General features: G+C 49.9%; 1 protein-coding gene across 1 annotated transcript in view; it reads left to right on the top strand.

The window, feature by feature from the left end:
- The window catches only part of SHOC1 (shortage in chiasmata 1), a 105,457-nt gene that overhangs the window by 74,219 nt on the left and 16,963 nt on the right, over nucleotides 1-14,275 (top strand). Inside the window, exons 20-25 of the mRNA XM_038770260.1 lie at nucleotides 959-1,019; nucleotides 7,700-7,884; nucleotides 9,377-9,500; nucleotides 11,586-11,697; nucleotides 11,821-11,942; nucleotides 13,061-13,154. Coding sequence (XP_038626188.1) covers nucleotides 959-1,019; nucleotides 7,700-7,884; nucleotides 9,377-9,500; nucleotides 11,586-11,697; nucleotides 11,821-11,942; nucleotides 13,061-13,154 — 698 coding nt within the window. The remainder of the gene's footprint in view (nucleotides 1-958; nucleotides 1,020-7,699; nucleotides 7,885-9,376; nucleotides 9,501-11,585; nucleotides 11,698-11,820; nucleotides 11,943-13,060; nucleotides 13,155-14,275) is intronic.

Consider the following 14,275-nt stretch of genomic DNA (forward strand, 5'->3'; position numbering starts at 1 on the left):
AATTAGAAACTGGCGTATTCTCCTGGAAAAGAGCCCTCGGAAATACCGTCACACGCGGAGGAAAAGTCGCATCATCGATAACAGCATCTTTGGACCCCACAGGACAGTTATATATACTAATTCAGCATCCCTCAGGTTCTCCCCGCCCCCAAACGCACACACAATATGTACAGCTTGAAGAAGTGTACACCACGATTTGCCGATGTTCTTCGGGGTTTGTAAACCTCGGCCACCTTGAATCCAATCTCAACAGGGAACTCAATTGCCTCCCCACTGCCTCCCCACTCTCCCTTCTTCTTCCCCTCTCCAGAGCATCTTTCCAGGATTCCCCCCACCGCACTCCGTAATTCTAGCCTCATCGGCCACTATGACAACTGTCACCCCTGCCCCACTGCTTTCCATAGCTTGGTTTCTCCGCTTCACTTGGGACCGGGACGACAGACCCAGCGTGGATAAGGGTGAAATAGTGTGGGAGAAGACGAGTCAGGCCTAGAACTCAGACCCCTGGCCATCGGGAGGGGCGCAGCCAGAGAAGGCCAGGAACATTTTCCGGCCTCCCTCGTGCTGAGGATATTGCCTGGCTTGATTAGTGTATCAACATGCATCTCCGGTTTATTAAAAACAAATAAGTCCTGGGGACAGGTGGGAGAGGGGGGAATGGGGAGATACGCGGCTGAGTTTGGGATGCGTGGGAATCCTGTAATCCGATAATCTCGGAACAGGGGAGGGGAGGGTGTCATTTTTACCTACCTGTGAAACTCAGACAACATAGGGGGGCTAGTTCTGGAACTGAGCCTAGGTAATTGCTTGTACCTCTAAGGGGAAAGCGGGCCCCGTGATGAACAGATTACGGCGGTGTCATGGGGCTGGCAATGCCATCCTAAGATTTTAGCCTTTACGGAAAAGAGCACATCGATAAGGATATCACAAAGATCTCTCTTTTTTTTTTTTCCTGTAGGTTTAAGTGTTCTCGTTTGGGCGACTGAAAGCACTTTCCTGGAGTTAAATCTCTTAGATTGGTGAGTAAAATTCATGATCTCTGTAAGATCTGTATACCGCCTTCCTCCTCAGTCCCGCCAATCGCGATTTGTAGTTCCCAAGCGCTTAGTACGGGGCTCTGCACACAGTAAGCGCTCAATAAATCCGCTCGAATGAATGGATGAAGTGCTTCATAACCCTCTGCCCCCACACTAGATTCACTCCTCAGACTTCCCTGATTGTCCTTGGCTACTAAAAATGTTATTTCTAGGGGTCACTGGCCCCATCCTTGTTACACCCCAGCCACATTTCCTCCTGGTAAAGCCAGTTTGGTACGGCAGAGGAGTCCCCTCTAAACCTCTCCATTTCTGGTAAGGCAGGAGAAAATTCCCTCCCCAGGGTTCTTGCTGACTTGTATATATATATATATATATATATATATATATATGCCTGTATATATATGACCTGTATATATGTTTGTACATATTTATTACTCTATTTATTTACTTGTACATATCTATTCTATTTATTTTATTTTGTTAGTATGTTTGGTTTTGTTCTCTGTCTCCCCTTTCTAGACTGCGAGCCCGCTGTTGGGTAAGGACTGTCTCTATGTGTTGCCGACTTGTACTTCCCAAGCGCTTAGTACAGTGCTCTGCACACAGTAAGCGCTCAATAAATACGATTGATTGATTGATTGATTGATTGTGGAAGAAGTCAGGCCGCAATGACCAAAGCGCGGGCCAGGGAACTTGTCTGCTAATTCTGTCGCGTTTTCCCACGTGCTAAGTAGAGTGCCCTGCACGGAAATAACACCGACTGGTTATCCCCCCCCACAACTGTCTCACCGCTTCTGTGCCAACTATGAACTCACGTGCTTACAGATACCTATAGCATTTTGTGCAGTCTATTATGCTCTCACTCACCTATCCATCCATTTTCCTCTTCCCAGTAAATTATTTCACTGCCTGTCTCCTCTACTACATTGTAAGCTCCCACAGGGCAGTGATCACGCTTCCTAAATTCAACCGTATGCTCCCACGTGCTTAGTATAGCGGGCTGCACACAACATGTGGCTCCAAAATACTACTGATTGGTGAACTAACCCCCTTTTAGACTGTGAGCCCACTGTTGGGTAGGGACTGTCTCTATATGTTGCCAACTTGCACTTCCCAAGCGCTTAGTACAGTGCTCTGCACACAGTAAGCGCTCAATAAATACAATTGATTGATTGATTGATGCATGGTTGCACGATCTTTACCACAGAGAAATAAAGCTTGCTGGGACGGGGGTTATCATCACCGTTATTATTATTATTATTATTGTGGATTGAGAGGTTGGAGCTAGTAACGTAGATTTGAAGTTCATCCACGCAGAGGTGGTATTTATTGAACGCTTATTGTGTGCAGGATACGGTCCAGTTCCATGACCGGGCAGCATATTTTTCACTACGGCCCCTTAATTCAGGTGAAATCCTTCAAGACGACACGTCAGCTAGGGGTCTCACGTGTCTTACGACAATAATAATGATGGCATTTGTTAAGCGCTTACTATGTGCCAAGCGCTGTTCTAAGCGCTGGGGGGATACAAGGTAATCAGGTGGCCCTACATGGGGCTCACAGTCTTAATCCCCATTTCACAGATGAGGCACAGAGAAGCGAAGTGACATACCCAAAGTCACATCTGCCTCCCATGTTGAATTACTGGCGAGTGGGAGGTGGAACTTTCCATGAAGCTGGGGAGGAGGGATCCCACAGTCATCGGCGGGGAGCGAGCACGGTTCCCTCCGAAACCGGAGCGTGTGTGGGCGAACCTGGAAGTGACCCCTGTGGGAGAGGGGATCCCAGTCTGGGCTGCTGCTCCGGGGGCCAGTTGCGGCCCCGGCTCCGGTGGGACATGCGGTGAGCCGGTCCCCTGCCAGCCCTGGCACCCCCTTCCACCTCCTCTCCGTCCCTCGCCATCGCTCCGCGCCCCGAGGAGCCAGGGGAGGCTCTGGTGACAGAGAAACGGCAAACTCCCGGATCTGGGGATGGGTAAGGACGCTGATTTTGATTTTTCAGAAACAGTCTCTCCATCTCCAATCAAGCTGTAGATCCTCCAGTCAAAAAACACCACCACCGCTCAACCAATCAGGAGAGGTGTCATGATCTTGCAGTAAATTAAACCCTTCAACTGAGTGGAGGCAGATCAATCAATCGTATTTATTGAGCGCTTACTGTGTGCAGAGCACTGTACTAAGCGCTTGGGAAGTACAAGTCGGCAACACATAGAGACGGTCCCTACCCAACAGCGGGCTCCCAGTCTAGAAGGGGGAGACGGAGAACAAAACCAAACATACTAACAAAATAAAATAAATAGAATAGATATGGACAAGACAAGTAAAGTAATAAATATGTACAAACATATATACATATAAATCATCCATGATGATGATGGTATTTGGTAAGCGCTTACTATGTGCCAACCACTGTTCTAAGCGCCGGGGGAGATACAAGGCCATCAGGTTGTCCCACTGTGAGCCCCACAAGGGACAACCTGCTTACCCTGTATTTACCCTAGCGCTTAAAACGGTGCTTGGCACATAGTCGACGCTTAATCAATCAATCAATCGTATTTATTGAGCGCTTACGGTGTGCAGAGCACCGTACTAGGCGCTTGGGAAGAGCAACCTGGGGTGCCAGAGACAGCCATAATAAACCGATACAGTTTAGGCAGTTCCTTCCGCCCCACCCCAGTACCCTTCTGCCCTAAGTGCTTGCGAAAGTACAATATAATAGAGTCGCGAGTGGAAAATAAGGCACCTAGAACCTGGAGGTAGAGGAAGAGCGGGCCAAAGAGACTGACAAGGAGGTGAAAGGAGAACCAGGAGAGAACCGTGTCCGTAAAACCGAGGTTAGATAGCGTTTCCAGGAGAAGGTTGAGAGTTGAAGTTAGGGAGGAATCGTGGGTGTTGTCATCTCTCCCACAGCCTCGAAGGAAATATACCATTTTACCCATCATGGCTATCCGCAATAGGAAGCCAAGATTTTACCTCTCGGTTTCCTTCTTCTTCCTACCCCTCCCTTCCCGTGGGCTTCACCTCTTGAATCTCTTCACCCGTTCCTACCGTCTGATCTCTTTCCCTTCCTTGGTCTTTCCTTTTCTCCCTCTGCCACTGATCACCTGCTCTGCACAGCAGTTTTACAACCCTCTTTACCAAGGGTAATTTACAAAGACAGGAAGGTAGAAAGCAAGTGGCCGGTAGCCAGAGGAGTGGGGAAAGGTGAAGAGAGGGCTGAATGTATTTTTGATTTCTGTACCATCTGATTTTTAAGACGATCGTCATAAATCTAGGGTCGTCAGTTTTGGAGAAATGCAGTAGGAAGAGTGTGTTTTAGTTGTGTTTCACCCTAAGATCGGACCCCTTAAAATGTCCGCTTGGATTTGTTGTCATTCCACACCTTGTAGCTAGTGACTCTTAATGGCAAAGCCCGCACCTGGCAAGCATGCATTTTGAAGGGAATATTTTAGAGAATCACATTTGGGAGCAAGCCCCGTATCAGAATTCCTCATTTCTACTCTCCAGAATAACAAAAGTTAGTACCAGAGCCAGAAAATAGGATTTCTATTTTCAGTCATCCATGTGGCGTTTAATCACGTGGCTCCTGAATATGGTGGAAATGACACCAATCAAGAGTAAATGGAAGATTCAGAGCCTTTAAAGTAATGACTACTGTGGCTATGATACAGAAGATGAAGAATTTTGAGCCAGATGGTATCTATCAGTCACTTCAAAAAGAAAAATCCTGTCGATTTATTTTTCGAAATACGCCGGTTCCGATGTCGTTAAAAATCGTACGGACCCGGGCCAATCCTCGTGAGACAGAAATATGTAGTGAAAGGCAAAGATTGTAACACTGCTGAATCCTCATAATCAGCAAAATGAAAGGAGACAATCTGCGCTCACATTAGGATAAGAAGTAAACCCCAAGGGTTTAGGACAAGCTCCTCAGAGAAACGTTTAAGAGAGAAAGGAGAAAAGTACACCCTCCCTCGTTATATCCGACAGACTCTCCCCACCTTCAAGGCCTTACTGAAGGCACGTCTCCTCCAAGAGGACTTCCCACTTACGAGCGTATCCGTAATTTATTTTTATCGATGTCCGTCTCCCCGTCTAGGCTGTAAGCTCCTTATGGGCAGGGGATGTTTCGGTTGCATTTTCTCGTTGGACTCTCACAAGTACGTGGTACGGTGCCCTGCACGCCGTTAAGTGCTCCGTAAATATGACTGATTGAGAGAGACGAGTTGACGATAACATCAAGGTTAAAGGCATTTGAGAAAGGGAGGGTGGAATTACTGTCCGCGGGGATGGGAAAGTCAGGGGGCGGACAGAGTTTGGGTGGGAAGATGAGGCGTTCCGGTAATAATAACAACTGCGGTATTGGTTAAGCGCAAGGCTCGGTGGAAAGAGCCTGGGCTTTGGAGTCAGAGGTCATGGGTTCAAATCCCGGCTCCGCCACTTGTCAGCTGTGTGACTTCGGGCAAGTCACTTCACTTCTCTGGGCCTCAGTTCCCTCATCTGGAAAATGGGGGCTGAGACTGTGAACCCCCTGTGGGACAACCTGATCACCTTGTAACCTCCCCAGCGCTTAGAACGGAGCTTTTTAGACCGTGAGCCCACTGTTGGGTAGGGACTGTCTCTCTATGTTGCCAACTTGTACTTCCCAAGCGCTCAGTACAGTGCTCTGCACACATTAAGCGCTCAATAAATACGATTGATTGATTGATTGATTTGCACATAGTAAGCGCTTCATAAATGCCATCATCATTATTATTATTATTATTACTAGGTGCCAGGCATCGTACTAAGCACCGGGGTGGAAACGGGCAAGTCGGACCGGACGCAGTCCCTACACGGGGCTCACGGTCTTAATCCCCATTTGGCCGATGAGGTAACTGAGGAACAGAGCAGTTAAGTGACTCGCCCAAGGCCACACAGCAGATGAAGTGGCAGAGCTGGGAGGAGAAGCCAGGTTCCTCTGACTCCCGGCCCAGGCTCCAGCCACTAGGCCACACTGCCTGTTTCGGACAGAACTCCAAGCGATCATCCACCCTGATTGCTGCTTCCGTCTCCTGGCTGACCTCCCAGCTTCCTGTCTCTCCCGGCTTCGGTCCGTACTTCACTCCGCTGCCGGGATAATTTTTTAGGAAAATCGTTAAGCCCCGGGCTCCCCATCAAAACTCTCCAGTGTTGCTCCCCCATCTCTGCATCTACTGGCACCTCCCATCCTCACTCCTGTCCCACCTCAGCCCAGCCCCCAAATTTCGCTCCTCTAACATCATCCTGCTTACCGGGCCTCAGTCTCTCTCTCCCATCCTCCCTCCTTCCTGGAATTCGTTCATTCAGTGGGATTTATCGAGCGCTTACTGCGTGCAGAGCGCTGGACTAGGCGCTTGGGAAGTCCAAGTCGGCAACACCTAGAGACGGCCCCTACCCGACGACGGGCTCACAGTCTAGAAGGGGGAGACGGACAACGAAACAAAATATAGTAACAAAATCAAATAAATAGAATAGTGAATATGGCACATCTGAGAGACCACCACTCGCTCCATCTTCAAAACCCGACTCGGATCGTGCCTCCTCCAGGAACACTTCCCTGACTCATCTCTCGTCTCGGCACTCTTACTTTCCCTCTCTACTGTATCATCTTTTTTTCGGCAGTCTGTACCCCGTAAGCGTACTCACCTCTCCCTCACCCCAAGCTCGGGGGAAAGAGCCCGGGCTTTGGAGTCCGAGGTCATGGGTTCGAATCCTGGCTCCGCCGCATGTCTGCTGTGTGACATTGGGTGAGTCACCTAATCAATCAATCGTATTTATTGAGCGCTTACTGTGTGCAGAGCACTGTACTGAGCGCTTGGGAAGTACAAGTTGGCAACATTTAGAGACAGTCCCTACCCAACAGCGGGCTCACAGTCTAAAAGGGGGAGACAGAGAACAAAACCAAACATACTAACAAAATAAAATAAATAGAATAGATATGTACAAGTAAAATAAATAAATAAAATAAATAAATAAACCTAACTTCTCTGAGCCTCAGTTACCTCATCTGTAAAATGGGGATTAAGACGGTGAGCCCCACGTGGGACAACCTGATGGCACGTGGCACATAGTAAGCGCTTAACAAATGCCATTTATTTTATTTTGTTAGTATGTTTGGTTTCGTTCTCTGTCTCCCCCTTTTAGACTGTGAGCCCACTGCTGGGTAGGGACTGTCTCTGTATGTTGCCAATTTGTACTTCCCAAGCTCTTAGTACGGTGCTCTGCACATAGTAAGCGCTCAATAAATACGATTGATGATGATGATGATTATTTGTTCTGACGATTTTGACACCTGTCTACGTGTTTTGTTTTGTGGTCTGTCTCCCCCTTCTAGACTGTGAGCCCGTTGGCGGGTGGGGACCGTCTCTCTCTGTTCCCGACTTGTTCTTTCCAAGCGCTTAGTACAGTGCTCTGCACACGGCAAGCGCTCAATAAAGACGACTGACTGACTGACTGAATTGTTCTATGTAACTGATATGAAGGTCTGTCTTCCCTTCCCCCGGTAGCTTGTGAGATCACTGAAGGTAGGTCCTCTCCCAGGCACTTAGTACAGTGCCCTGCACACAGTAAGCGCTCCATAAATCCCACCGACCGACTGCTCGGTCGTGCACTCAATACCGTTTCCTTGCCTCTTCCTTTCAGTTTGAGAAAATGTTCCTGCCTTCTCGTGTGCAGCACGCACATTGGAAATGACTTCCCCTGGACTCATTTCTCATTTGTGATCGAATACAACTATTCAGAGAAGTTTAACTTTTCCGAGTTGTGCAGATGCCTGAAAATCAATTACATGGCCTTCAGGTGCACTCTCCCCGACTCCATTTTACAGAGTAAGTAGCGACTCTCAACTCCCCGTCTCTCCCTTCCGATACAGATCTTCTCCCCCCGCCCCGGGCGAATCGCTTCGTACGTCGCTGCAATTCCGCCATCGCCTCGTGACGCAACTTCTGGATCACATATAGGCGCCTCGGTTAAATAAAGCACCGTTATTTGGAATTAAAGCCCGTCTATCTGGTTCTCGGAGTGGTCACTACTCCTTCCCGCATCCAGGCCGGCGAGATTTCTTTTATTTTCTGCCGGGTAGGGGAGTCGGGGAAGCAGTGAAGACCCCCAGGGTGGAAGGGAAGTCAGTACTTTGCTTGATGGTGATGACGATGATGATAACGGCATTTATTAAGCGCTTACTACGTGCCAGGCACCGTTCTAAGCGCTGGGGAGGTTACGAGGTGGTCCCTCGGGGGGCTCACAGTCTTCATCCCCGTTTTCCAGGTGAGGTCACTGAGGCCCAGAGAAGTGAAGCGACCTGCCCAAAGTCACCCAGCTGACAACCGGCGGAACCGGGATCTGAACCCCTGACCTCGGACTCCAAAGGCCGGGCCCTTTCCGCTGAGCCACACTGCTTCCCCCCAGTTAGCCTGTAACTACCCCAGTGTTCAGTACAGTGCGTGCCACATAGTAGGCGCTTAGCACTCCTCACCATCATTGTAATAGAGCAGCAGCGTGGCTCAGTGGAAAGAGCCCGGGCTTTGGAGTCAGAGGTCACGGGTTCAAATCCCGGCTCCGCCGGTTGTCAGCTGGGTGACTTTGGGCGAGTCGCTTCACTTCTCTGGGCCTCGGTTACGTCATCTGGAAAATGGGGATGAAGACAGTGAGCCCCCCGGGGGACAACCTGATGGCCTTGTAACCTCCCCAGCGCTTAGAACAGTGCTTTGCACATAGTAAGCGCTTAATAAATGCCATTGTTATTATTATTATTGTCAGCTGTATGACTTTGGGCAAGTCGCTTCACTTCTCTGTGCCTCGGTTACCTCATCTGGAAAATGGGGATGAAGAGACTGTGAGCCCCACGTGGGACAGCCTGATCGCCTTGCATCCCCCCAGTGCTTTGCACATAGTAAGCGCTTAACAAATACCATCATTATTATTATTATTATTGTTAATAATCGCAGCAGTGATAACAATGGTGATGAGGAGTGCTAAACGCCTGCTACGTGCCTCGCGCTGTACTGAACACCGGGGTCGTGATAAGCGAAGGACCGGCTTCCCTTCCGCCCTAGTTCATTCATTCATTCATTCAATCGTAGTTATTGAGCGCTTACTGTGTGCAGAGCGCTGTACTAAGCGCTGGGGAAGTACAAGTTGGCAACATCCGCCCAGACGTAAAGGGTTGCAATTGCCGGGGACCTCGGAACGGCGCGTGAAATCTCGGGCCGCCACTCACGAGGAGGCCGGGCCCGAAACCGACCGCCGCTGTTCTTCGCGTCCCATTTAACTTCGGTGCGTGACGGTTCCTAAAACGTTCCAAACTTTGCTCTTGTTTAGAAAGCGTGACTCTGAACGTTTTCAGCGGCTTTCTCCTGGAGATCCAGGTTCCCTACGTGTTCCTGTTTATGAAGTCGAAAGGGTGGAACACCGTGCCGGAAGTTCTTCGGGTCTTAGAGGCCAAGTAAGTCCACTTGCCCCGTATCTTCGGTAAAGACGAACACGCTAGCGTGCAAAAGAGTCTCTGTTGCGTATACGCCGCCGGTCTGAAGATGGTCGGGATTCTGGCATCCCGGTATTTGGAGTTGAAATCGCCGCTTATCCAGAATAACGGCCTGCCAGAACCAAGATGTGTGCCGTGTGTAAAAGGGCAGAGTCTCTGTTGGGCACTAGCATTTTGGAAATGGAGCAGAAGCCGAAAGGGGAAACGTGAGCCACGGGGCTGAGTGAAAAATGATTAAGCTTTCGGTGCTCGGAGGACTCCTCTTTTGAAGGTAAAATTTCACTAAACAAAACCGCTCCTCGGTCGCCTTTTATTAGCAGCAGGAACTCTTTCCCCGCCTCTCCTTTTCCGTCACCATTACGGCATTTCTAAAGCCCCTGCCGTGTACTGAGCGCTGCGCTGAGGGCTGAGCGCCGAGGCAGATGCACATAAACGGTTCATAATCCTTGTCCCTCACGGGCCTCACCATCCAAGCGGGGAAGGAGAGACACGTAGGGAAAACGGGAGGTCGTCAGTGACGGGAGCCGACGGTACGGCAACCCCACGCAGGTGGCATTCAATCCCGCTGGTCGCGTTAGCAGCTCCGTGCGGGCGCAATTCAATCCCGTCGGTTGCGCTTCTTAAGGATGAGCGTTACGCTCCGGAAACTCAGAAAAAGACTGTGAGCCCACTGTTGGGTAGGGACTGTCTCTATATGTTGCCAATTTGTACTTCCCAAGCGCTTAGTACAGTGCTCTGCACATAGTAAGCGCTCAATAAATACGATTGATGATGATGATGAAGTCGAGCTCTGACTCGACTGTGGTCCTGAAGAAGGACTAGGGCCTTGGGATTGTTGGAAGACATTTCTCTTTCTCCCTCTCCTCCTTTCTCCCCTTCGTTCTTCTCCTCCCGTCCCCCTTTTTTTTGCTCCCCATCCCTCTTCTCCACCTCTCTCTCTCTCTCTCTCAGTCTACCTTTCCCCCTCTTTTCCTCCCTCTCCCCTCCATTTCCCTTTGTCCTCGTGTTCTCCCTTTGGGCTCTGCCCCCTCACCGCTCCACCCCAGATTCCCGTCCCTGTCCAAAAATGGAAAAACGGCATCCTCGGCAGAGAGGAAATAAACTGCGGGCGTCTCACAGCCGCAAGCCAGGCCACTGAAACGATCGTGACCGTACTAATGTTCGAAAGGCCGGGAGAGTACTCTGGCCCACTCTAGTCTTTTCACGGTATCCGTTCGGCGCTTACTATCAGCCGGGCGCCGCTGTACTGAGCGCTGGGGTAGACGCCAGCTAACCGGGTTGGACACAGCCCATGTCCCCGAAGGGGCTCCCGGTCTTACTCCCCGTTTGATTCGTTCCTTCGATCGTATTTATTGAGCGCTCGCTGTGTGCAGGGCACTGGACTGAGCGCTTGGTTTATAGACGAGGGAACTGAGGCACAGAGAAGTGAAGCGACTTGCTCAGGGTCACTCGGCAGAGGGGCGGCGGAGCCGGGATTAGGAGCCGGGTCCCGCCGACACCCAAGCCCCTGCTCTATCCACTGGGCCATCCCGCTTTCCCGCAGGAAAGCGGACCATTTGGGCCACCAAGCGCCGCCCCACTCCATTAGGGAGTTTCGGAACTTAATCGGCGGTATTTTGCGAGCGCTTACTGTGTGCACGGTACCGTACTGAGCCCCTCTCGAATGTTTCTAGACTGTGAGCCCACTGTTGGGTAGGGACTATCTCTATATGTTGCCAACTTGTACTTCCCAAGCGCTTAGTACAGTGCTCTGCACACAGTAAGCGCTCAAGAAGTACGACTGAATGATTGAATGAATGTGAGCTCGCGGTGGGCGGGGATCGTCACTGTTCATTGCTGTAGCGTACTTTCCCAGGCACTTAGTACAGCGCTCTGCACACAGTAAGCGCTTAATAGATGCGGATGAATGAATGAACGCAGTCGAGTCGGTAGACACGATCCCCGCCCCCCAGGAATTCACGACCTAATGGAATTCAACCAAGCCGTAGGACAAAATCTTTCCTTCACGGTTTAGCACGTAAACTTTCCAAATTCCTTTTTCTTAAGCTATGATATCACTTTATGGGAGAGACCTTGCAGCGAAGCGTTACAGTGCCTCGAAACTCCAGATCGCTACGTGCTGGTGACCGTCGACGTGGACACCGCCATAATCCTTCAGGTAAGGCAAGCTAGCAGTCAAGAAAAGAAACTTCAATGAAGAGAAAAGCGATTCATGAATCCTCGGACTCTGCCGGTAGAAGCCGGATCGATCAGGCCTCTTCTTTCGTTCATTTTCTCGTAGGACATGGAGGAATTAAATTGTCCGGGGGCCCCGGATAACATCATGTTGAAAGTGATAGCTCTATCGGTTCAGTACACCAACTTCTGGATCATTTTCTATCCCAAAGAGAAACAGCATTCAGGGTAAGTAAGCATTTTTTTTCTCTGTTGCCATGTCATGAAGTCAGAGAAATGGTTTAAGCGGGGAGAATGACTTAGCGAGATTTTCCATTTTCAGTTTAAGGTCATCAGTGCTTTTACGGAAATTGAAAAGAGCTAAGGAGGCAGGCCGTTTTGATTACTCATCCCAGTTTCCGCCGGCACGTTCATTGATCTTGAGAGTCGGAGAATCGATTCGCGAATGTGCTTCCCAAAGCAAAAGTTACGTCTTCGCTTCCGGAGACCGAGAGAGGGTCTTTTCCGTTTTCTGATCGTGTTTTCGGTCGTCGCTCAAGATTAAACAGATGGAATCTCATAAAAGACCCTCTAAGCACTTAACTGACCTTGGATTTAAAATGCTAAGGGAATCCGTTAACATCATTAACGCCCAATGAGTCGAGAGGACAGTTGGTGGAGAGTAAGCGCGGGCTTCTGCCAGCTGTTCCGAGAATTTGGCCACAACTGGGAACAATACCCGGAGGGCGTAGCGGGATGCAAAATTGGCCTTTCTTAGTTCGGGAGAGAGTTGAGCAGGGGAGAAGGTGCCGGCGGAGAATCGGAGGTTGACCGTGGCCCTAAGGGAAGGGGGAAAGGATGGGAGCGATTACTTTCAAGCGACGCGAGGGTCTGGGTTGCGGGGCACAGATGAGGAGGTTGGAGCTAGAGAAAAGGCGGGAGACCTCTCGAGAGCCGGAGAGGGTGAGAATGTAGACGACGGAGCGGGAGGACGGCGTTTGGGAAAACGTGAGGCAGGCGAACCTGGCCACGACGCAACTGCCGTAGGGAGCTGGGGCTGGAGGAGCAGGATTTCAGGCTGCTTTTCGTTCGGGTGTCCGTCGCCGCGTCGCTCTGCGCCTGATCAGTGGCCTGCGTTAAGCGTGACGGTGAGTGAGTTTTTGAGGTCGTTATGCCATCTTTGCCTAACGAGAAGATGCCGGAACGTTACAGAGGGAGCGTGAGAGGAATATTCTCTGACACGTTCAGACGCTGAATGAGCAGCGGCGGGATAACGTCCTCCTATTTTCAAGCTCCTCCAGTAATTGTACTGTACTCTCCCAAACGTTTAGTTCGATGCTCAGTAACTACCGGTGACTGAATTGTAGGTTCTGCCTCTCAGAAAATATTCTCCGCCACCTAGCAGTCCTTCATGCATCTTTGGTTTCACCCTGGATGAAAACTGAAGAAGTGGAAGTGAAGGTATTTCTTTAACTGGATATTTCTTCATCTGGAAAATGGGGATTAAGTCTGTGAGCCCCCCGTGGGACAACTTGATTACCTTGTATCTACCCCAGCGCTTAGAACAGCGCTTTGCACATAGTAAGCGCTTAATAAATGCCATTATTATTATTATTATTTAACTAACAATCCAAAATAATGCCCACACTCAACTCTCCAGATAGGCAAAGAATTCATCGATCGGATGAATACCCCGTGCAGCAGAAAAGTAGCATGAGAAGCACGGATAGTCCACAGGCGAAGGACCTGGGTTCTAATCCCGGCTCTGTCAGTTGCTTGCCGTGTGGCCTTGGGCAAGCCGCTTACCTTCTCTTGGCCTCAGTTATCTCATCTGTGAAATGGCGCTTAAGGCTGGGAGCCCCCAGTGGGGCAGGGACTGCGTCCAACCTGATTAGTTTGTATCTTCCCTGGCGCTTAGCACACTGCGCGGCACGCAGTAAGCACTCGACGAGCACCAGTAAAAAATAAAATAAAGCCGTCTCCAAAAATGCTGGAGCAAATTTCGGATGGCAGTCGAAGCTAAATTAAACTAAATCGGCCTCACGCATCCCACTTTCCTGTGGGAAGCAGGCTGTCATCAGGGATGTTGTCAGGAGTTCTGGGGGAGATTGCTCCCTTGTCCTCCAAATCTTGGAAGGCATTGCTGATGGGAGTGTAATCTTGGCTGGGGGGAAGAATGCCACAGTTCGTTTGAATCGGGTAAATTCTAGAGGAAAAATAAAATCCTCGTTGAGATTCAAGATGTTATTTCCCCTAACGTAGAGGGGGCTCGTTGGAGTAACTTAATTAGTGGGCTGCGCGTGGGCATTACTGGACCAAAAAAAAAAAAATGTCTGTCAAAAAAGAAATGCATCTGAAAGTAGGACTTTGTCCTTTATTCCCTATTTCTGCGCAGCTCCCTTTCGATTCCCCACTTGTAGAAATAGCAGTGCTTTGCACATAGTAAGCGCTTAATAAAAGCCATCATTATTTGTTATTATTATTCCCCTTCCTTCGGGTGGATGTCGCCCCGAGGCTCTAGTTACTAAGGGTTCCGCGGCCTAAGAACGGAAAGGGAGGCGAGTTGCCGCGGCTCGGGAAAG

This window comes from Tachyglossus aculeatus, chromosome X3, assembly GCF_015852505.1.
Source record: "Tachyglossus aculeatus isolate mTacAcu1 chromosome X3, mTacAcu1.pri, whole genome shotgun sequence".
Lineage (NCBI taxonomy): Eukaryota > Metazoa > Chordata > Mammalia > Monotremata > Tachyglossidae > Tachyglossus > Tachyglossus aculeatus.